The sequence below is a fragment of the Sylvia atricapilla genome, chromosome 7 (genome assembly GCF_009819655.1).
Source record: "Sylvia atricapilla isolate bSylAtr1 chromosome 7, bSylAtr1.pri, whole genome shotgun sequence".
Taxonomy (NCBI): Eukaryota; Metazoa; Chordata; class Aves; order Passeriformes; family Sylviidae; genus Sylvia; species Sylvia atricapilla.
Window position 1 is genome coordinate 17289168 of NC_089146.1, and position 21833 is coordinate 17311000.

The 21833-nt window shown below is 38.3% G+C and overlaps 1 protein-coding gene across 3 annotated transcripts in view; it reads left to right on the top strand.

The window, feature by feature from the left end:
* The first annotated feature begins 82 nt into the window (after nt 1-82).
* The window catches only part of OLA1 (Obg like ATPase 1), a 94245-nt gene continuing 72494 nt past the window's right edge, over nt 83-21833 (top strand). The window contains exons 1-4 of one of the 3 annotated variants that reach the window (XM_066322794.1): nt 83-157; nt 394-494; nt 2176-2319; nt 10513-10640. In XM_066322794.1, the coding sequence (XP_066178891.1) occupies nt 394-494; nt 2176-2319; nt 10513-10640 (373 nt within the window). In that variant the 5' untranslated portion in view covers nt 83-157. Of the gene's footprint in view, nt 158-393; nt 495-1783; nt 1816-2175; nt 2320-4892; nt 4925-10512; nt 10641-21833 lie in introns of those variants that run through there. The other 2 variants (XM_066322795.1, XM_066322796.1) reach the window with 2 other exon arrangements.

The window sequence follows — 21833 nt, forward strand, 5'->3', positions numbered from 1 at the left end:
GCCGGTGCGGGGCCGCGCTGTCACTGCCGGGGCGTGGCCGGGCCTCCGCCCCTCCTGCCCCGCGCGACCTTTCCCCCCGGCGGCGCCGCCCCTTCCGCCGGCGCGTCCGCGTGCGAGGGCCGCTGGCGCTGCTGCTCCGCGGCGGCTCCGCACCGAGGTGAGCCGCAGCCTCGGCCCGCCCCGCGCTCCCGGCCCCGGCCGGCCGCCAGGAGCTCCGCACGGCTCCGGCCGGCACCGCGCCCCCCGCCGCCGCCGCCGCGCGGGTGTCTCTGCTCGGCTTCCCGGAGGCGGAGGCCCCGGCTGGGCCGCTGCGCCGTGCCGGGAGGGGACGGGGAGTGGAGGGTGCGCGGGGGTGTCGCGGGGAGCTCAGTGTGCCCTCCTCTGTGTTTGCAGATGCCCCCGAAAAAGGGAGGCGACGGGGTTAAGTCGCACCCGATTATCGGAAGGTTCGGGACGTCCCTGAAGATCGGGATCGTCGGGCTGCCGAACGTGGGGTAGGTGTTCGGGGCCGGGCGGGGGGCTCCTCGCTCTCCCCGCGGTTGCTGCTGCTCCGGGCAGGGCCTGAGGCGCTCTCTGGGTGCAGACGGATGCGGATACGAGCTGAGGGACGCAAGTCTTGTTGCTCAGTGATGGACTTCCATCTGTAGCTGGAAATACTTGCAGGTGGAGCGACGCAAAATTGGCAGCGATAGGCAGGTGTGTACGAGTCTGGACAAGATGATAATGAAGGGTTCAAAGAAAGGATAAGTCTTAGTAATGGCTGCGTATTATAAAACACTATGTCCTTTGCATTTCCTTACTTTGACTGTTGCGTATGTGTAATGCATATTTTCATGCAAATATTAGGCACACTTGCACAACAAATTCCTTTTATATTTTGGGATGATGTGCACAGAAAGGGGTTAATTATTCTGTGTCATTAGCAGTGAAGAGGACTTTCTTTCTTGAAACTTCTTCAGAGTTTGTAGTGAGACAAGCCTAAGTGACAGTTTGGAAGAGATGATGGAATGTTAATGATCGACTTCTGTCATGCTTCTCATCTGTAGTTGTTATGGCTCCTCACGGGAGCTGTACTTGAACAGGAGAATGAGTTGATTACCTGGCTGATATACATGTGAAACTTTCTGGTATTAATTTATTATATCCTATTTACTAAGAGAAGATTTCAGCATCCTCAATCTTTAAATCTTTAACAAATTAGAGTGCAAACTTTTGTGGATGTTTTAAAGCTGGAAGCATTGCTTTCTTATGTTTTCATTATCATTTATTTAATTTTTCAAGGTGTAGCTAAGATGTACTCAAAGGAAATAATTAGCTGTAGCATTGTACTGCGTGTCAATAGGGATAAATAGCATTTTGAATTATGTTATGATGTAACTTTCAAAGAAAATTGTTAGTGACTTTTGAGCATGTTGACTGTATGCAGAGCAGCTCTGAAAAAACACGACAACCTGAATATTTATTGTAGAAGATTTGGGAGTTAATAAATCAAGAACTGCTCTTTTGGCTTAATGAATGTCGGCTAACAAAGTAGTCTGTTATTTGGTTTAAGAGAAAGTGTTCTCTTTTTTTCCTCCCTGGTAGAGTGCTTGTAGGCTTGTTTCCCCTGATATTTTAACAAGAATGAAATAGTTTGGAAAAGTATAATTGTATCTTTGTATGTACAAAAGATTATTTGTAATTGATTAACTGATGTGGTTTGCTTTCTGTGCCACTTTTTTTTTTTCTCTTTTCATTGTTGACTTTTATTGCTTAGATACTGAAATTGTGTTACAATGTAAATAAATCTGAAGGATCAATGTACTTGTGGAAAGAGTGAGTCATAGCAAAACTTGTCAAAAAAAAGTTTCAAGTGTCCTTACAGGTGTCTCCCTTGAAGAAAGTGAGAAATAGTCAATAGGGCTGCTTTTGACTTAATTTTTTTTTTCCTAACGTGTGCAATATACTTACTTAGGGGAATTTTAAAGGGTATGGAAGAGAGGTAAACATCACTGGGTTTCAGTGAGGCATTCCAGATGCATGTGTCTTCTGCTGGAATCAGTGGAATGGTCACTGCTGTTGAACTAAATGGAAAGCTCAGTATCACTTTGGGTTAGAATAAGATGTGGTTTAATCCAGTACTTTTAAATGCTTTTCAGTTGCACTACTTTCAGAATGTTTGTATGTTATTTATAGGAAATCAACATTTTTCAATGTGTTGACAAAGAGTCAAGCGGCAGCGGAGAATTTTCCTTTCTGTACCATCGATCCAAACGAGAGTCGAGTGCCTGTGCCAGATGACAGATTTGACTTCCTATGCCAGTATCACAAACCTCCAAGGTAATTCTTAATATTTTTCTTCAGTTAGGCAGCTGAAATAGTATTACTGAACCAAAACTTTTCGTAAGAGTTTAATGCAACTGTAATGTCTAGAAATTTATTATTTACATTTGTTTTAGAGTGTGAAATTATATGTCTACCTGGATTATACCTTTCCCATACCCTCAACATGACCTTTATTGTATAAGAATGATAAATGTAGGAGCTCTCAGTCATTGCTCAGCACCATTTGGTGCTTGGTGTTCCTGTCTTCAAAGGTGCTTGCTCCCAGGTGACTTGGAGGATCTTCTGAAGAGATTTGGAAAATAAACAGTGGACATACCTAACTTGTCATAAGGTTGCTCATTTGAAAGATTTCTACCCTATACTTTGAAACATTCAGAATATTTTATGGGCTATAGGTAAATAAACAAATATCCATCATTATCCCTGCATCCTCAGTTATTTGGCAGTAAGTTTTATGGGCAGTCTTTTCTGTCCTCAATTTTTTTCTCCTTTTAATAGGTTCTGCTACTTGTTCTATGCTATATCCAAGGATATTCCTATACTACATCTTTTCTGATTCTTTCATTATTCTTAGAGTGTATTAATTTTGTTGCATCATTTTTTTTTGCTATTGACTGTAATCTGCTGTGTATCTTCAATGTGGCAACATTTTTTTTTTGCTTGAACAGCAAAATTTAAGGTGCTTTCAGAAGACAGAAACGTAACCAATTTTAGTTTGCAGTTACTTGTGGAGGTATCTTGAATCAAGTGAGTGTACATAAATCATAGGGCAAACTAGCATGCAGGTGTGTGCTTTCTTTTCAACTCTTGGGCCTCAGTTTTAGAGCCAGATCTTATCCACAGTTAAAGAAGATTGATTAGTTGCTAATCAAAAATCCATTTTCTGACATAATTTTCAGGTCTAAGCGAGCTGTTTCCGTCTATAACTATTGTGCAGTTTTTAAATGACTGCATTAATATGAAGCTGTTTGTTTAGGTGGATTGTTTTAACATGTTATCTTGTTTTTCCTGCTCAAGTCAGTGTTTAGCATGATTGTTACTCCATGGATCTTGAAAACAAAACTGCTGAATTAGACAGAGCTTTCAGCCTGTTGACTGTGCAGAGATAATGGTGTGGCTTTTAAGTTTTGTTGACAGTTTTTTCCCGACTTGTACTATTAGTACTGCTTTGGCCATGTCAGTAATCCCTTTTTCTTCTCAGTTAGTTATGAATGGCTGCTCCCAAATTAATAGTTGAAGTGACCACGAGGTTATTAGCTCTCCCCTCACCCTACCTTTGCCATCAATCTTTACAGAGAGTGCTAAGATTGTAAATACTTGTATGTGTGTTCCCTGACTAGCAAATTCTCCTTCCCTACCTCCCCCCTCATCATTAATTTTCATTAATTTTAATGAAATTAATGAATTAATTTTCATTAATCTAAAATATTAATGAAAAAAGTATATTTTTGAGTCTGTATTCAGTAGATGTACTGAGTTTGATAATATGCTGGATAATCAGCTTTTATTTGAATGGTCTTTTGACTTTGTACAGACATTTGTTACTTAAAGTTAATGGATGTGGGCATTAGTGGATAGTTATAGCTCCTGAGTTCACTTATGCTGCTTATGTGATTTTTGTATTTCACCGTAACAGTAATAAAACAGAGATAATTAGTGATAGTCCAGTAGGACACTTGACTGAGGTAGCTTACTGGACTGTTTTTGCTTGTCTGCCTGAGACTAACTGATGAAAAGAAGGCTGTAGTCACCAAGATAGGCTACTGAATTGTAATTTGAATGTCTTAATTTCTCTGTATAGTCCTGATTTTGTTCTTCATCTTTATGTAATATGTTCTGTGGTAATTTTCTACTTGTTTGGATTAGTAGATGTAATCCATCTGTGCACACAGAGTGTTTATAAACATGAATTCTCTTTAAATTGGACTCTTGTCTAGCCTCAAGATTTTGTCTTTCAAAATTTAAAGCACTCGGGTTTTTATTCCCCATATGTTACACTTGATCTTCAGGGAACTGCAGTCATTGTTGGGAGATGGGGGAAAGAAAAAAGGGGTGACTTAGTCTTAACTGAAATAATGTGTGACAGGACAAAGTGATCTTGCATTGGTGCCTGCTGTGGGCCAGGAGAGGGGAGAGGGACAGGGGTGGGCTGACAATTGCTGTCTGTCCCACTCAGCTGGGATTGCTCTGCTGCAGCCAGTCTGACGCTACTGCCAGGAGCATTGCCCTGGCAGACTCAGGGGTATGAGTGAGTGGCTGTCCTGCCGTTGGAGGAAGAGTTGGGGTCTTCAGGTACTGTTTGTTGCTTGAAGATGCATTCTTCTGTCCAAAAGAGGAGAGCCCCAGCTTGGTTGGGACTGGTGAGCTGTTGACTTGTTAACAAGCCCATGCAAAAAGCTGTCTGGTATTAATTTGAAATGTAAATGTTTGTAAGTGAAATCACATAGGCAAAAATTTAGAGACTTCAGGTAAATCTATACTTAATAGATCGAGCTATACTGGCAGAACTTGTAATTTGTGCTTTTTTTCTTTCTGCAGCATAGGATGTATGTGGCTGTTGACAATAAATAAGTTGAATGATATAGACTGTACACAGAAGGTGGGCTCTAAGAACTTGTAGTAAAAGCTCTATGTTGTCAAATGATACAGATGATTCCTCAGAGCTTTAATGTTACTACTGCTTGCTTGGTGTGAATGAAACTGTGGATACTAAAAAACAAATCTTAATGTATTGAACACAATTCTGAATGCTTGTTTTTTTAAGGTATTTGTTTATATTATGTTACTAACTTAATTATGTATTTAAATTACTTATTTGTTATAAATTTCATACAATATTCAGTGAAAAGTCGCTTGTTACATTGTGCCCGGATGTAGCTTTCTCAGAAAGGAGATAGCTGACACTTTATTTTGTTATCCTTCTACCCCTGTTACCACAGTACATGTACTTTCAAGCAGGGTTTTACAGACTAATGATTGGATTAGTTCCTGTTTAGTAACTGGAAAGAGAGTATCTTGTGTAGACTGATTCACTTTAGCAGGAGCTAAAGCAGAAAGGTGTATTTCCCCCACCTATCTATGAATACTAAGTAGGTAGCAGAGGATGAGGTCTGCTAATTCTGTAACGGAAAAGATATGGTTTTCATCTCAACAAGTAACTCCCAACATGAAAATTATGGCATGGAAGTCAGAAAGAGTTGCTCTGTTAACTGCAATTAATATTTTATGGGACACCTTGTGTTTATTACACACACACACACAAAAAAAAAAAGACTTGTGTGTATAGTGCATCTGAATTTTAGTAACTTAATGAAGCTATTTTCTTGCATATTTTTTGTTCTGTATTTAATTAAAATGCTGCTTAATCACCTTAAAATTAGAACTAATTTTTAGTATATCAGACTCATGTAATTTGAACACTGATTTGTGTCCTAACTCAAAAATAGCTTGAAAGCCTCTGGATGTATGTACCCGCCCCTCTTAGCCCATGGGTCACCCAGCCTGTTGCCACAGTTGTAGTGTGCTGTGCCTGACCAGGAGATGTGCCTCAGGTGACACTGGACTCCAGCTTCAAAATGGTTTTCACTAAGGTAGTAGAGGAAACTGCAATTTCCTCTTTATTTCATTTATTTTCTGCCCCAGTAGTGTCCTCACCACAATTATTTGCGGTTTTTTCTGCTTTAAGCTGCATGGCTAACTAAAAGAAGTACTCAGGAAGAGCCACTTTAAGCCTAAGGTAATTAACCTACGGCCTAACTGTAAGTAATCACACCCAACAACTGCATTGGCTGATAGGAATCAGCCTGTCTGAAATATTTATAAAAAGGTGATTTTAAAGTCTTATGTTTCTGCTTCCTCCCTTGCTTAAAATCAAATGAGATTATAAGCAGGAGTGTGTCAAGAGAAGGGATGAATCAAAGTACTTAAAAAGTTGTTTGTTTCATTCCTTGTTTGCACCTGTGAGTTGCCTTGCACAAGTGTTCACAAACACAAAGCTTATTGCAACCATAAACATTTCTCTTCCACCTGGACTATTTTTAATCTATCTTGGATGTTCTTTTCAAACTTAAAGTAGTTTTGATCATCTCAAAGGATAATATCTTAATTGGAACTACCCCTCTTCAACTTTAGCACTGTCCATTATACTTCAGGATCTCTGTCTTTTTTGTCAGCAGATTGCTTTGATATATTTTGTTGCATTGCAGGTTGGTAAAATTCATTCATTTAGATCTTTAGTGCTCAAGTGAGGGTTACTGAACTAAATCTGAGTAAATCCCATTTCTATATAGATCATGAAAGTCCTCTGCAATATTAAATAAAGTTCCCTTGAACTCATTGTAGGATAGCATGCTCAGTTACATGATAAAGTTTTAAAGTCAAAATTATGTAATTGGTTGCTGGAAAGCATTTTGTAGAAACCAGATCAGCAGTGGGACTTTCTGAGGGACATCATGTGGGACTTAGTCTGTGTTTAAGAAGAGCATTTATGTAAATGGAGACCCCCTGTAGTTTCAAAGTGAGAGATCATTAACTTAGCAGGCTGGAACTCTTAACATATCAGCATCTATGAAAGAACTCCATATTTTTACAGAAAATTACTGGAAATTGGTAACTATATCCTATTGTTAATGTTCTTTTTCGTTAGATGTTACTGAGTTTGCCTGCTTTTCAGTTTGTTCTGAGCCTGTGTAAATCACCTGGGCTGTGATGTGTGTTCTAGCATTGCTTATTTGCCAGCAGTGAATGAAAAATCTTAAGTAATGGTGACTTTGAGCCATCTTTTCTGCCTGATGGGAGAAGGCAAAATTTAATAAGTTGTATTTTCTTGGTGTAATAACCTACTGAATAGTTTGAGAATGCAGGTATTTGGTATGTACAGGACACAGAGTACATGTTATAATCCACATTGTATCTCTTACCTTGTTATAATTCATATAAGTACAATTTAATTAGCAGATTTTTCACTTCTGGTTCATGTGCTGTTAGGTTCAAGTCTTGTTTGTCAGTACTGTGGATAAAATGCTATTAATGAAATCATTCTTGCATAGAAATGACCAGGATTCATCTGCAGGACCTAGATCTTTGGAAGCAGATTCCTTTAACTGCACAGTGAGGGATTCTGCTTACATTGGTCAAAACTGCTTGCAAGATAGATCGTGGGAGTTGTAGTAGGGAGTACAGTCTCCTGTAAGAGGGAGTTCCAAACTGTTCTGTTTGGAAATGAGCCAGAAATCGCAGTGAGGACAGACTGAGAGTTGAATGGCTCTCGAAGAGATTGTCACAATATACACATTCTCTTTCTATGTTGCTGCTTTTACTTCAGGTCATTTGTGAGTGGTAACAGATGACTCTTACTTAAGGTGTATGAATTTTCAGAAAGGAAGAAGAATTTCCCTTTTCTATGGAATATGTAACCCTATGGATGCATGAGCCTTTTATTCCTGAAAATGCCCTAACCACCCGACTGCAAAACTGTACTTTGTCTGGCCTAGTGAGTCTTGTGCTCTTAACTGTGTGGTTGCTTGTGCAGTGAAGGCAGTACACTAATACAAACTCAATGCTACTGATTTTCAAAGTGAGGTAAAAAATCCCTGCTCAAGCATTATATCTGTGGTTAAAATATAGAGATAACTTCTGGGTTTGGTGTTCTGTTTCATATTATAAATCCTTGTGACATGCTTTATGGTAGATTGATGTTGCACTGATTTGTACAAATGATCACTTGATGCCACCTGTTCCTGATGATCATTTGAGGTTCAGTGACATTATGCTAATGCTGACTAATGAATCTTAAGAAATGGAAATTAATTTGTTTAGAGGTGGAGAAAAAAAAGCAAAATGCAATTAAGTCTTCAATAAACCATATTCAAGATATATGGTACTTTCCCCCCATTCTGTGCAGTGTTCTCTGTTTATTTAGTTTCATAATGTTTACTCTTTGTCCTTCAGAGTACAGGCTAGTGTGACTCGCTTGTGCCTTTTTCTGCTTTTCTGTGTATTTATCTTTGTACCATGAAACAGAGATTTAGACCCGGGAAGGTGTCTGCCAGTGGGGATAGTTTTAATTTACTTGGAATGTGAGCTTTGTGGTACCCGAAGTGAAGGTGAGAAAGCACTCTGGAAACCCCACACACTTCAAAGGTCTCTTCCTTGTGTTACTCAACTGTGAAAGAAATATGCTGGGGTTTTCTTTCCATTGTGTAGCAAATGAGGGTCGTTCTGGTGATAGAGTGGCCATCTGCATATGAAGGTATCTGTCTTGCTCTAATGTGGTATCTTTGTAGTGAAAGTGTGAATTGTTCTGATAGCTGGCCAGGAGGCTAATCCTACCAGAAAGGTGAGAGAGGAGCACAGAACATTTCTCACACCACCTTTGTTTTCCTTAAAACACAGTTTAAAATGACAATGGAGAAGTGCTTTAAGGAGTGGCATTTTTCAGTCTTGCTTCTGAGTGAGTAGCTATGCATCAAAAAGCAAGGACTGGGAGGTTGCCCCGCAGTTTCTTCTGAAGTATGTTAGTTCTGTTTGTATCAGGCAAAAGGAGTTACTGGGTTAATGCATTAATATTTACTGGCATCTATTTTCAGAATATGACTACATTTTTTTCTATCTGGGCTATAACTGCCATACCAGGCATTGTGATGAGAAGGGTGATTTTCCTGCTGGTGGAGTTTCCTGCTGTTTCAGATTTGACAGCAATCATGTTCTCAAATATTTCAGTATTTGAAAAAAAATCTGTTTTTTCAGGTTTTTGTCATCGAGCAGTTACACTAATAAAAATAAAGCTTAGTTTGGACTGTGGACAGTAAAGATTTCAAAAGTGTAATACTGCCTTGAAGATTACTGGCTAGGTCATTCCTAGCCCTCATTCCCACCTTTGTGGTTGTTTCTGTCTGTAGGCAGCACTACAAAGGTAGGTCTTTGGAAAAGGCATCTTAAGGGAGACCGTAGAATTTTTTTCTTTGGATTTGAATCTGTGTTGAAGAACACTCATCATAGAACAGAACACTCTTGCTTTCCAAATCAGCTCTTTTTGCTCATGCTGGCTTTGGGGCAGTCACATCCCTCTCCTTGGGGGGTGTGAAAGCTGTGGGTTTAGGTGTTTGCTGCTATACTTACTGCCACTAAAATAGTGAGCTGCTTTATTAGTCCTAGCGCAGTGCTAATGAAATATGGTGGTGATGAAGTGTTTGATGGGAATGAACTACTCTTCCAGCTATTTATTTTAGAGCCATCAAGCTGGAGATCTTCAGGCTGTGGTGTGCAGTTTCTGGTCTTTTGCAAGTGAGGGATTTGCAGCATTTCAGTGTGGTTCTGTCTCTGCCACTGTTCATGGTGATGTTGTTCTTTGCATAGAGCATATGAAGGTGCTGTTAGTCAACACCTTATCACAGAGTCTTAGTGGTTTCTTGGGGTTTTTTCCTGACTCAGCTGGATTTTGAGAAGTAACTGGTTTAGCGTGTACATGAGAAGTTTAATGCCCATTAAGTTATTTGTTTTTTAACAAGTTGAGAGTTTGTGGAGGATAGAAGGTTTGCAGTTCATAAATTTCCCATAACTATGAAAGCTTTTTTCTGTCAGCTAATTTGTACTTAATGACTATTCCATTGTTGCTGTATAAAATGTCATGTGAACATGTCTGCTTAACCCTTTGCTGTTCACTGTGGTGGAAAACATCACCCCTGTCTATATTGTAATACCATTTTAACGTATCTGCCTTTTTTCCAAATTGTTTGCATAACCCTGAGCATTGCGAATTTTAATCAGCACTTTATTAAAAAAAAAAAAAAGGTCTTTTGAGAAAGTCACATAACCTACTGAACTAAACAGTGATCTTGGAGGTGTCCAATATCAGAATGCAATGGCCTTTTGTGTTTTATCCCTTTGGTTCTGTGAAAACTGCATTACACATGACATGTTTATGCCTCAGTTTTCCAAGCTTGCTTGATTATTGTGTAGTTGTCTGTATGATTCCACACTTCAGAACTAGTTTACTTAATTTTACATAAATATTTACAGACAACTTAGAGAATGGATGTTTTATACAGGATTGGGAGAATTTTGTCTTATGCATTCCATACTGTGATGTTTAACTTGTTCCAGAGAAAAAGTGTTCTGAATTTGTTTCTGTGCTAAAAATTTTGGCTAATATGTGTTAGTAATAAAACTTCTAATTTTATATTTCAGCAAAATTCCAGCATTTCTGAATGTGGTGGATATTGCTGGCCTTGTGAAAGGAGCCCACACTGGACAAGGCTTAGGAAATTCCTTCTTGTCTCACATTAACGCCTGTGATGGGATCTTTCATCTGATGCGTATGTAAAGTAACTTACCTGTTTTCTCTAGCTTAAGGACAGCATTGTTGTTCTGTAATTAATAGCTATGGAGCAAATATCCATTACAATTTCACTTCTACCATTCAATTCAAAGCCATCAGATCTTGGGTTTTTCCAGCCAAGGCAATGCTCATCCTCTGCTATCTAAAGGTACACCTTTCTTCATTAGCTTTGTTCTGAAGACTTGAAAAGAATCTGGGTTTTTGGAAATCTGCAGTAATGATGTGTCACTTTCTTTTGCCATCAGTGCACACATAATTTCATAAACGAGGAATGGATGGAATGTGTTAATAAAAGAGAATTGAAAGTAGAAATCTGCTGCTTTTGTAAATCCTTAAACTTTGCAGATCTTGAGAGTATGAAGTTTCTTTGTTGCCATTTACCAGCATTTGGTCCAAGTTCCAGATGAGCTGTGTATCTTTGGGAACCAGGACCCTGAAACCAACCATCAGTTTTCAGCCTGGTGGGTGGACACTGAACACTGAATCTCTGCAGTCGCAGTAGAAGGTGATTTCAGAAGAACTCTGGCAGGCTGCTCCTGTTCAAGGGCAATAGGCAGGGGACTGGAGGGTGAGACTTGTATGCCAGCAAGCTGGAAAGGAGGTGGTGTTGAAGATAAAGAGAAGATAAGAATGATAAAATGCTGGTAAGAAGAGCTGTAACAGGAAGTGATCTGGGGATTCTGTGTTTTCAAAGCATGAGAACTTCAGTGTTTGTTTTCATATTGATTTGATCTGGAACACATTTTCACTTTTGAGCACTGAAAGTGTTGTTCCTTGTCTTTATGCTGTCATGATATGCACTACTACTGCCTGTGGTAATGGCCAGCATGGGAAGCAGATTCCTTCAGAGAATTGGTCTTTTTCTTTTTTATGGATGCCAGGCAGGCAGGTCATTGTGGATTTGTGCTGTAGGCTTCAAGCTCTGCATGCCTGAGTATATTGAAGAAAGGCTTGTTAGCTTTGCCTTATCTTGGTTCAGTTGGTAATTTTGCTGAAAGCAGTTTGAGAATTAACCAAGTTGTATTAATTGAGGTAACAATAGGTAAGAGAGTGGCTTGATAGCAATGGAGTTGAGTATGATGACACAGACTTTGGGTAGCACATCAAAGATATTTTATAGTTCTAGGCTAAAGGGTTTGAGCCTGTTTTCTTTATTTATTGAGGATGTGTTAAACTGTGTTTTCTTTAGGACAGAAGGTTTATTTATGGGTTTTTTAGCTGCCATAACAGATTACACTGTTGTTGTGTTCTGAGATGTTTTCTTGGAGATGACTGTTGCCTATCAGTGGATGCACCACAAAGTACACAGGTGAGCTCTTACATGGCATAAAGCTGGGGAGAAATGTTATCTATTTCCAGCTGGCTATTTCTCGACTTTCTTTACTTCATTTAAAAAGAGACAATACCCCCAACTTGAAATGGCTGTGGGTTTTCAGCCTTCAAATTTCCATATCCTTGTTAGACTGTTACTTTTCCTGAGATATATGGCTTTCATTAAATCAATAAAAACACTGTTTATGTGTATAAGGTATATTTTAATATATACAAAGAAACAGGCAACACACGGCAACCACACATGATAGGGTAACAGGACAAGTAAAAGGAGAGGCAAGTTTGTGTTGAGCACCACTGTATTTTTAGACATGGTTAGTGACAGCATGAAGTAGATTCTCTTAGCACAGCAAGGCAATTAAGTTTTCCCCTGAAGAATAGAGCAGTCCATTCTTGGGTTTTGATACTTTCTGTGGATTTTTTTTTTTCTGTAGAAGTGCACAAACTGAAAATAATTTACTGATACTTGCACTAAACCAGTTGGTCTCCATATACCTAAAAAGAAAACTTTCAGATGTTATCCCAGTTTCTTAGAGGTAGGGGTGTAATTTACTTTTGGTCACACCTAGTTATGAAAACCTTAGACTCTGGCTGAGTGAATGGGGGGTTTAATTTTGAAATGGTTACCCTGGATAGTGGTGTTTGCAGTCCCATTATAACCAGACACCTGCTCTAAGGTACTTATAGCTTTGTTCATCTTCCAAGTTTCACAGTTTAATTTGAAACATTTCTGACAGTTCTGTTCTCCATGTTTCAGGTGTACTGCAGTTTTAACTGAGGCAGCAATGTTTTTTTGTGGTGATAGAAGGCAGGCTGTTTGAAGGTTATCATAGTGTTTCTTCCTCAGTTAAATGGCTTTAACCACCTTTCAACTTTTATGGCAGATTGGTCACAAGTACTTGTAGAAAATCGCTTTCTTTGTATGGTGAACTATAAATGGCAACTTTGTTACAAATGTAAATTTACAAATTGCACTTAAACAATGTTTCACTGAGAAAAATGGTAGATATCGGTATTTAGTCCTTGCCACATCTCTGTCAAGGTTTTGAAGGTACTGGATGTCAAACAGCCAGAGCTTTTCATGGTTTTGAATTTCTCTTCCCACTGATCTTCTGCAGTCCTAGTTTTCTAGCAAATATGTTCCACATTTTTCTCTTACTTTTAGTTTCTTTAATGAAATCCAGTCTCTTCAGAGGTACAGAATTTGGGAGTAAGCTTGTTTGTAAAAGTACTTTACTATCAAATGCTTCTTTTCAATTAATAAAAAAACATTAGGGTTGGACAGTCAGTGTTTTAAGTAGAGCAGGGAACACTGGGTTTTGGCCTGTGCCAGTCCTGCAGAGGATCCTGTGAACTGCCTGTAGTGACTCGGTGATGGGGGTGTGCAGGCAGGTAGGGCTGGGAAGCTCCTGCTTTGCTCCTCTGGAAAAGCTCTGACTTCACAGCAGAGGAGCTCCAGCTGCCTTTTAGCAGCAGGATGGGGAGTTTGGTAACTGATAATCCGTGAAATCTTGTTCTTTGTGATAAGAGTGAAAGAACTAGGAAGCTAGGTAAACATCCCCTGCGGGCTTACGGAAGTGACTGGTGTGACCAATGTGAATGGGTTCCTAGAAAGCTTTAATTGCTTTTGCTCCAGTTTTATGTTTGTTAAAGCTGGAAATGTTTAGTCCGCCCCCTGGTTCTGCCTCCTTCAGGGTTTTAGCCAACTTCTAAAGCTATTTGTTATTACTTCAATAGCTACGAATCATGTCAGTTGAGCATAGTTTATTCTTACTTGAAAAAAGTGCTAATCAAAACTGAATTTGACAATATTTTTGCTGATTTTTGTGCAGCATTTAAAATCAAGTTGACTTTATATTTTTACCATTGTGACGGTTAATGGTAACTTTTCATAATACTGCCAGTGTTTTGATTTGCCCACAAAAATCAAAGTGATGATCAAGTTATTTAAGTGAATAAGATACATCTTCTTTTTTCGCTTGTTTTTTTGACTTCCTATAAAAATGTGTGTATTTTCTATATACATATTCTAATCATCTGTAGCTTTTAGATACTTGAAGCAAGATGTGTTTTCCCCCCATGTTCTCTAACAAGAAACCATACCTGCTGATTGCAGCTCCTGGAATCCGAAGAGGCATGTGGGGGTATCACTTAGCCACACTCCACTGCACTAACATTTCAGTGGACAAAGTATGGCATACATCTCATCCTTTCAGCATGCATGTTCTGTGCTTTGGGAATCACAGTGGCGCAGTTCATGCAGCTGTGGCTTGGCTCTGTCACTTCTAATATCTGAAGCTGCTTCTTTCATCTTTATAAGGTGTCAAAATTCACCTTGAAATGATGTCTGATATACGATGTATCTGTCTTAAAAAAAATTGTCTTTGACATATTTTGGTTCAGTTTTTTGAAGATGCTTTGGGTTTGTTTTATGTTACTAAGTGTAATTGACGCCTTAAAAAAGGATTGCCTGTTTACAAATACAAACCTTTCAGTGCTTAGCTACCAAAGTTTAAAAATTTCTGCACATATCAAGCTTGTTAGTGTTGCACAATCAAGATGTACTGATGTATGCTATTGAGTAGATGATCGTTCCTACTGGAATTTTCTCTTCTTATGTACTGTTGGAGCAACTGAATTAGAGTTTAATAAAATATTTGCAATGGCTCATAGTTCAGTTAAACTTTCAGTTGGCTTTCAGTAACTTCTCTGTATTAAATCCAGAAATTGTGAAAGCTTTCAAAATTAACTGGCAGTTGCATCTGTGTATTAATCTAATGCTTGTGGGATTTTTGTTTGTAGATTTGTTTGTTTGAGATTTTTTTTTTTTGGTTAAATGTTGTACAGTGTTTTGATTTTGAGAAAAGGCTTTGCATAGGAGATTTTTCTGATCATAGTTAAAAAATGGCATTCCCCTGCTCCTTTTAGCAAAATCATTACCAAAAGTGAAATAATTAGTATGTGCAAGATTTTTTTTTGCATTGCATGTTGCAATTTCAGAATGTCAGGTCACAGAAAAAAAACCCAAAAAACAACAAACTAGGGCTAATTGTCCTAGGCCACGTGTCACCTGTCTTTAAATTTTACATTTCCACATTCCAATACTATGCCTTCCATTGCCTTGGAAGGGAGGCTATTAATATTTATGGGGGTTACATGCAAATTTACTTATCATTAGTTTTTCCTCATTAAAAAAATGCTTTTGTTGCAGGAGAGGAGGATTTTTTCAGAGGTTGCTTAGCTGTGTTTTACTTTAGAGCTTTTATTCGTGTAGATCTCCTCTCTACAGCAGCAGTTTTGTACTTGCAGGCAGAAACAGTGCTCATGTAGTGAATGATCCCTGGCTGCATCTCGTCAGGCCTTTGCAACTTTCTTGGTGCTGTACCACGTTCTGTGGCAATGAGCAAGACTGGGGACTGTTCCTTCTCAAAGCAGGTGAAGTTAAGCTCTAAGGCAAACAACGTTCTGGGGAGGAATTCCATATGCATACAAGTCTTCCTTCCCCTTTTGGCAAGGTGAAGTAAAAGGAAGCATGTTGAAATATTTTTTTTTTCTTTCTATTTGGATGCAGTATTCAGTTTGAGGCAAAAAGACCCCACAAAATGCCTGATAAAAAAGGGATTTGAAGAGACAATGAGCCATGGAAGAAGTACTGCCTTGACACAAGATTTCTTGCAAGGAAACACATGGAGTTGTCATTAGTGTCATGTACTAACTTTAAGCCACCTTGGAGACCTAGTGCTGTCTAATGCTGTTGGATTTTTCTGATTGGATCTGAGGATAGGGGCACAGCAGATTTTTTGCTCAGAAATAATGTTGGTAGAGAGAAAAAATGTTGGTACAGATATCTGCTCAGAGAAGCTTCTTGAGAAACAACCATATGGGATTGGAGTGTTTATGCAGCACCCAGCAGCAGAGGCAGTGGATGTAAATGAAATTGAAGTAGATTATGAGCCAGAGCAGGCCTCACAGAGGCTGGTTTGTTTTTGTTTTGTTTTCTTTTTTTTTTATGTGCCTACTCTTCAATACAAGAACATGGAAAGAGACTTAGGATGAAGGCTGATGCTTAAAAGCAGTTGTTTGTAGAAGGACCTGAAGAGCAGAAGAGAACCTTGCCTTGTGTGTGCTTTGGATACTAGTACATTATTGTCCAGAATGTTCATAATGGGATTAAAGGACCAGGATGGGATTCTTGTGAATCTTCTCTCATGCAGTTTCAATTACTACTACTTTGAAACCTACACCTGCAAGAGGGAGTGGAAGATTTTGTACACCAGCATCCTGCCAGTGCAGGATCAACTAGCTTAATTTGGTCAGCTATGGAAAACTTGTAACTAATCAGATTTTTCATGTAGGCAAGAAGGTAATTACAGGAAGGGCTGAATAATGCTGAATAATTGCAGGAGAACTTTGCAAGATCTGTCATTGTCCTTGAACATAATGTTAGTGTGTTTGAGATGCAGGAAATCACATTATAAAATCACACTAATCTCCTGTTTTATTGCTGGTGTTTCTTTTCTTTTGGTGTGTGGCCATGAACAAAATTTGTGGGTTCGTACCTCAAAGCTGTTTGCAGTATTCTGTTTGCAGCTTTGTCTCCAGCAGAGGAGTGAATTTGTTTTCCTGGGTATGTGGGTGCGGATTGTGGAACAGGTACTGGAAAATTGTCATCACTGTAGTGAGTTGGTCTTTGTCTTTATTGATAAGTAAATTACATTGCCAGACTAAGTAAAACTGATACCTGAGCTTTAATCCGTGTTCCTCTAAGTCCAGATAGTTACAGTTTTAAAGCACAAATAAACTCAGCTAAGTGTTAAAATAGGTTTCATTCTCAAATTTCTCACAAGTAGTTGTTCTGAGAGCTGAATAAGCCTCCCCAAATATATGGATATTAGGAGCAAAAATGTATATGTATCATATTTATCCATGATAATTAAATACATGTCTCTCAAGGATGTATTTACTTCTTCAGGTAGAGATTATGAATGTTCAAACATTGTTATTAATCAAACAGTCCAAAATTTGTTTTATGTTGAGGTTGACTCTTGATGACTCAAATTGAATTTTGATTGTACAGTACCTAGGAGGGTTCAGTCTCAATTATTGTAAAGTCTGTAATTCTATTTAATTACTTATTCTCATTGAGAAAGAAAATTACTGTTCTGGCATTCTTGTCTAGCCTTTATCATAGTTTGGTAATGCTAGATTTATTAGTGTCACGCTAATTGAAGTGACTGTGGATTTTGGAACCCACTTTGTCATTCATCTTTAGCATAATATCCTATGCCTTTTTGTGTCCAGATCCTTTTTTGTATCAGAACAGATGAAAACATGAGATTTCCTGTCTAAAGGCCACCACCCTTGCTAGAGTAGCAGCATCTAATGCCATTCTATTTATAGATGGAACTTGTTAAGTTTCCTCAGCAGGGACTTAAAGCTATGACCTCGTAGGCCAGAAACAGGAGAGCTACCTACTGAGCTACAAGGGCAATCTCTCAATTCTAAAGAATACATAGAAAATTTCTAATATACTGTACTGTGAGTCATAATGTACTTGACCAGTAAACCCTCCCTCCCCTGAGAATAAAGACCAGGCAGGCTATCTTTACTGAGTCATTGCTATTATTTGACCTACAACTACTTTTATTATAGTCCTGTGTGTGTGACTTGGCAGTGTGTAATTGCTGTTTAGGCAATGCAGATGAGTTTTTCCTCTGTAATACATCAAAGAATCATTGTGTGATAAGAGTTGGGGTGTTCAGGTGACTGTTTCTGAAATACGTGTTTACCTGTTTGAGTGGGTGTCTTTGTTGATGATGTAGAGTATCCTGATTTTTAAAAACAGTGATAGTTTAGTAATTTATTAATAATTTTGTTGTTTCATGGACTTTCTTGAAAGCTTGAAGGGAAATGTACTGCAGATGGATTTGTTTTGTTTTTCTAATATGAAATGTGAAAGCCTGTTTTCCTTTGGTCAGAGGAAGACTATCTCAGAAAAAGTAAAGTAACGGTTTTTTTGCAAAAAGATAAGTGGCTGAGTGTTTTCACTTTAATTAGCTGCATGATTGTATCAGAAAGGTGAGTGGTCTGTAAGCAGAGAATATTTACAGCATCCCTTTCAGCAAGTTGAGAAAATGTTTTGGTTTTTTCTAATGCAGTGTTTTAAGGAAAACTTTAAACTAGAGAGGTTCCTTGAAGCTCTTCTGTTTCTCAGCTGAATCGTAGGTGGCTGTGCTCTAACACAGCTGAGGGCATGGGCTGCCCTGGGTTTGTAAACGGCAGTAGGAGTTTGCTGTTGCTGCTCAGGGGCTCTTTATCACTGTCCCTCATTGCTTTGGAGTTGAATATGCAGGTGAGTCAATACCAAATGACCTGAGGTGATAATTTCCAAGGCTTATGTGATTTCAATATTAAAATAGACAAGAAGTAGTTACAGATGTGATCACTGTGCACTGAGCAGTGGAGTAACTACTGCAAATGAAGACCAGGAGGAACCTGGCTTTGGGTTTTTTATTCTGTCTGTAAGTTCCTTATTCTAGACAAACTAAACAAGGCTTCTGGGTTAGTTAAGACATGCTGTTGTAAGACTTTATTAATATATACCTCCTTTTTGTTCTGTGTCAAGCAGATTTGTCTGAGATCCTTGGGTTGTCAGTTTAGCGTTCCTTTGTCTTTGCCTTTGAGAGTTTATGAGACTTGAATAAGCTGACAGAAAAACTTCTGGTTCAATTTCCTTTCAGAATTGCTATTTATTGGAGCAGCCTGGTTTCTACAACAGCCAAAATGCCACTTTTAGGAAAATAGGTGTCTGTCCCTTTTCAAGTCATACACTGTGCCAGACTCATACAGTGGATGGGAAGGTCTTTGAGCTGAAGCAGCTCCATACTCTGACACCTTTTCTCATAGATATGCTGCCACTTTCTTCTGTGCTGTTGGAACTGATTGAGAAACCATGTAGTAAAAGGGGTTTGGGGTCTTAAAAACAACAATATTATTCTTGCTGGGTTATTTAAAAATAGGTGATTTCTCTAATCAGATATAATATGTAATACAGCAAACAGTCATACTGTTCTAGCTGAGATTAAGATCATTAATCATTAAGCTGAGATTGCTAAGATGAAAAATGTTTGTAAAAAGGCAGCCATAGGAAATATGCCAGTTGCATCCTTTTTTATTTTTTCCCTTTTTTCTTCTAAGCTTCCAAGACTTAGGGATGTTTTCTTTCAAACCTTGCATGTTGTCCACTGGAGCCTGAAGAAATCTGACTTTCTTATGACTCTTATTTATGCTGAGATGTTATTGAGATGCAGGGTTTGGTTGCAGATGTGCCTTTGTGCTGTTGTAATGCTGAAGTATTGATGTGGAAATCTGCTGGCTTCTTTTGGTGAGCCTTCAGCAAAGATAGTTGGTGTGTTTTCAATATGCTTTCCAGACTTTCTCTTCTGTCCTGATGAAGTCCAGCTTCACTTTGGCTGAGGATGAAGTTTTGCTATTCTACTTGGGTTTACAAGGAGTTATGTATTAGTCAGTTATCAACGGCGTCTCAGCAGAAATTCTTAAGGCCTGGGTTTTTTTTTCCTGTTTGGAACTTGTCATTCTTGTATTTGCTCCACTCAGTTTCCCCCAGCTATTTTTTAGTATATTTCATGATGAATTTTTATCCTAGTATCTTTTGCAGAAAACAGAATTAACAATGGACTAGATTTAAATGCTGGGTGTTTATCAGCAGTAGTTGCAAGAGCTGCTTTGGAAACGGTTGCTTTAGTTTTGATGCCAGGGGGTCTCTAGCCACAAACAACACCCTGGAGCCTCTGTGCCTGGAGTCAATTAACAAAATGTCAAGCCAAACTTTGCCCTCTGCCCCTCCCCTTAAAAATACCTCACAAATGCTACTTTTGGTTCTTATTTTAGGTTTTGCCGTTCAAGTGAAGCTTCATCTGTTGTTGATAAAATAGCAATAAGATTCTTCAGAACCTCAATGTTTATCTTTAGATATGTAATTAAAATTCTGCATATTCAAGTAGTACATGAATTATTTATTTTAAAGTTAGTTTAAAAGACTTTCAAAATCAAACAATGTCCTTTCTTCCTTCCCTCTACCTTCTTCATCTCCCCACTCCATCATGCAGGTTTTTCTCCTGATAGAGATGATGACAGAAGCTACTGTATCTCAAACTCACTTTACTAGTTCAACTTTTAAAATACATTTGAGCATAGGTTTGTATTTCAGTACTAGCCTAGACAGCTGTTACTGAGATAACAGTTTCTTGACACTTACTGCATATTTTTATGCACCCAGCTTTGGTAATTTGATGTGAAAATTAATGTGTCAAAGCTAAATAGCAGTAGGAATGGGAAGTTGAGTGTGTGAAAGTTTAAGACTCTGGGTTGGGTTCTCTGAAGTGTCAAAAAGCAGAAAAATTAATCCAGTGAATGTCACCATAGAAATTGTGTATGTAGTGTACAAGATAAGAGATATTGATGTCATATTTTTAAATTGTCAGGGATGACATGGTGAAAATGCCATGCAGAGGAGAAAGTCTAATATGTTGTATGTGAGTCTAATCTATCAAAACCAGCAAACACTAAAATGTTTTAATCATAAGCAGATGATTATTTCATAGTTTTAATTACAAGGCAGAATATAAAGATTGTTTTGGTATTCTTACTGTATTTTTGTCTTCTCATCTTACCTTCCAGTTTTAAAAAAATGTAACAAAATCAGTGAACACGGCTCTAGGTTATTTTATTTTAGTTTTATTTTTTACATCTGAATTATCTCTGTGTTTGTGGTGTCTTTTATTTTGCTTTAAAGTCCTTTGCGCTTAAATGCAAATGTGAATGAAGAACGTTCCTCCATTCTGTGCAGCGTAGCTGCTTAATTATTTTTTTTTTTATAATTCTCTGTGTGCGTAAAGAAAACAAAACTGTTCATTGGACTGTGCAGTATTTAGAAAAAACCCACGTTGTTTCTGTAATGCCACTGTTGGCCCAAAACTACATTAAGCAGCAACTGAAATGCATCACTTTCAGTTGATTTTTAGACTTGAAAGTGTACTTAAATTTCCCTCCAAGGGTACCACAATATTTAGGTATTGTTTGAGATGGATATAGAAAAGACAGTCAGCAAGAAAATACAATTTTTGTTTTGTCTTAAACTGATTTTAATTTATATATCACAAGGTTTAAATATTGAGTGCTCTTGTGCAATTATGAAACGTTATGAGTGTAGGCAAAGCTCAAGTCAGTGGGATCCAGAACCTTACTTCAGTTTCTGCTTTTAACAAAATAAGGATAATTTTCCTTGAGCCATAGTTCATCTTTGTAGTTAGTATGTTGGGCTTTTATTTGTAGAGATTGTTTAGTCATTATGATAAAACATATAATAAAAATTTTGATAATGAAGAGTTAAAAAGCTCTTAGTGTTTTCTTTTTATAAGCCACCTGTTGCCTTAGATGCAGAAGTATATGAATTCGAACAAAGTGCTCATCACTTGTCAGCCATCAGTGGCAGCATAAAAATTACTTGTGGTGCTTGCTTTGCAAGAAGTTCTTTTGTGTTTGTGACATCAGCTTTGTTTTATACAATTAAAGTATTACACGCTAGAATAATCTAAATTGCAACCACTAAATGGTGATGTAGTTCTTTTTTCATAGAGCTGAATTTGTTTACTGGTTGTATACAGCTATTGACTACTGTTTAACATGACATGTCCCTTTTGCCTAGAACAATCTTTGGAAAAGGTGGTTTTTTGTGTCCTCTTCTTGTCTCCCACCCCCTCCATTCCTCCTCCCTTCTCCATTATGGAGAGCTTTTCCCGTACTTTTTTTAACAAGT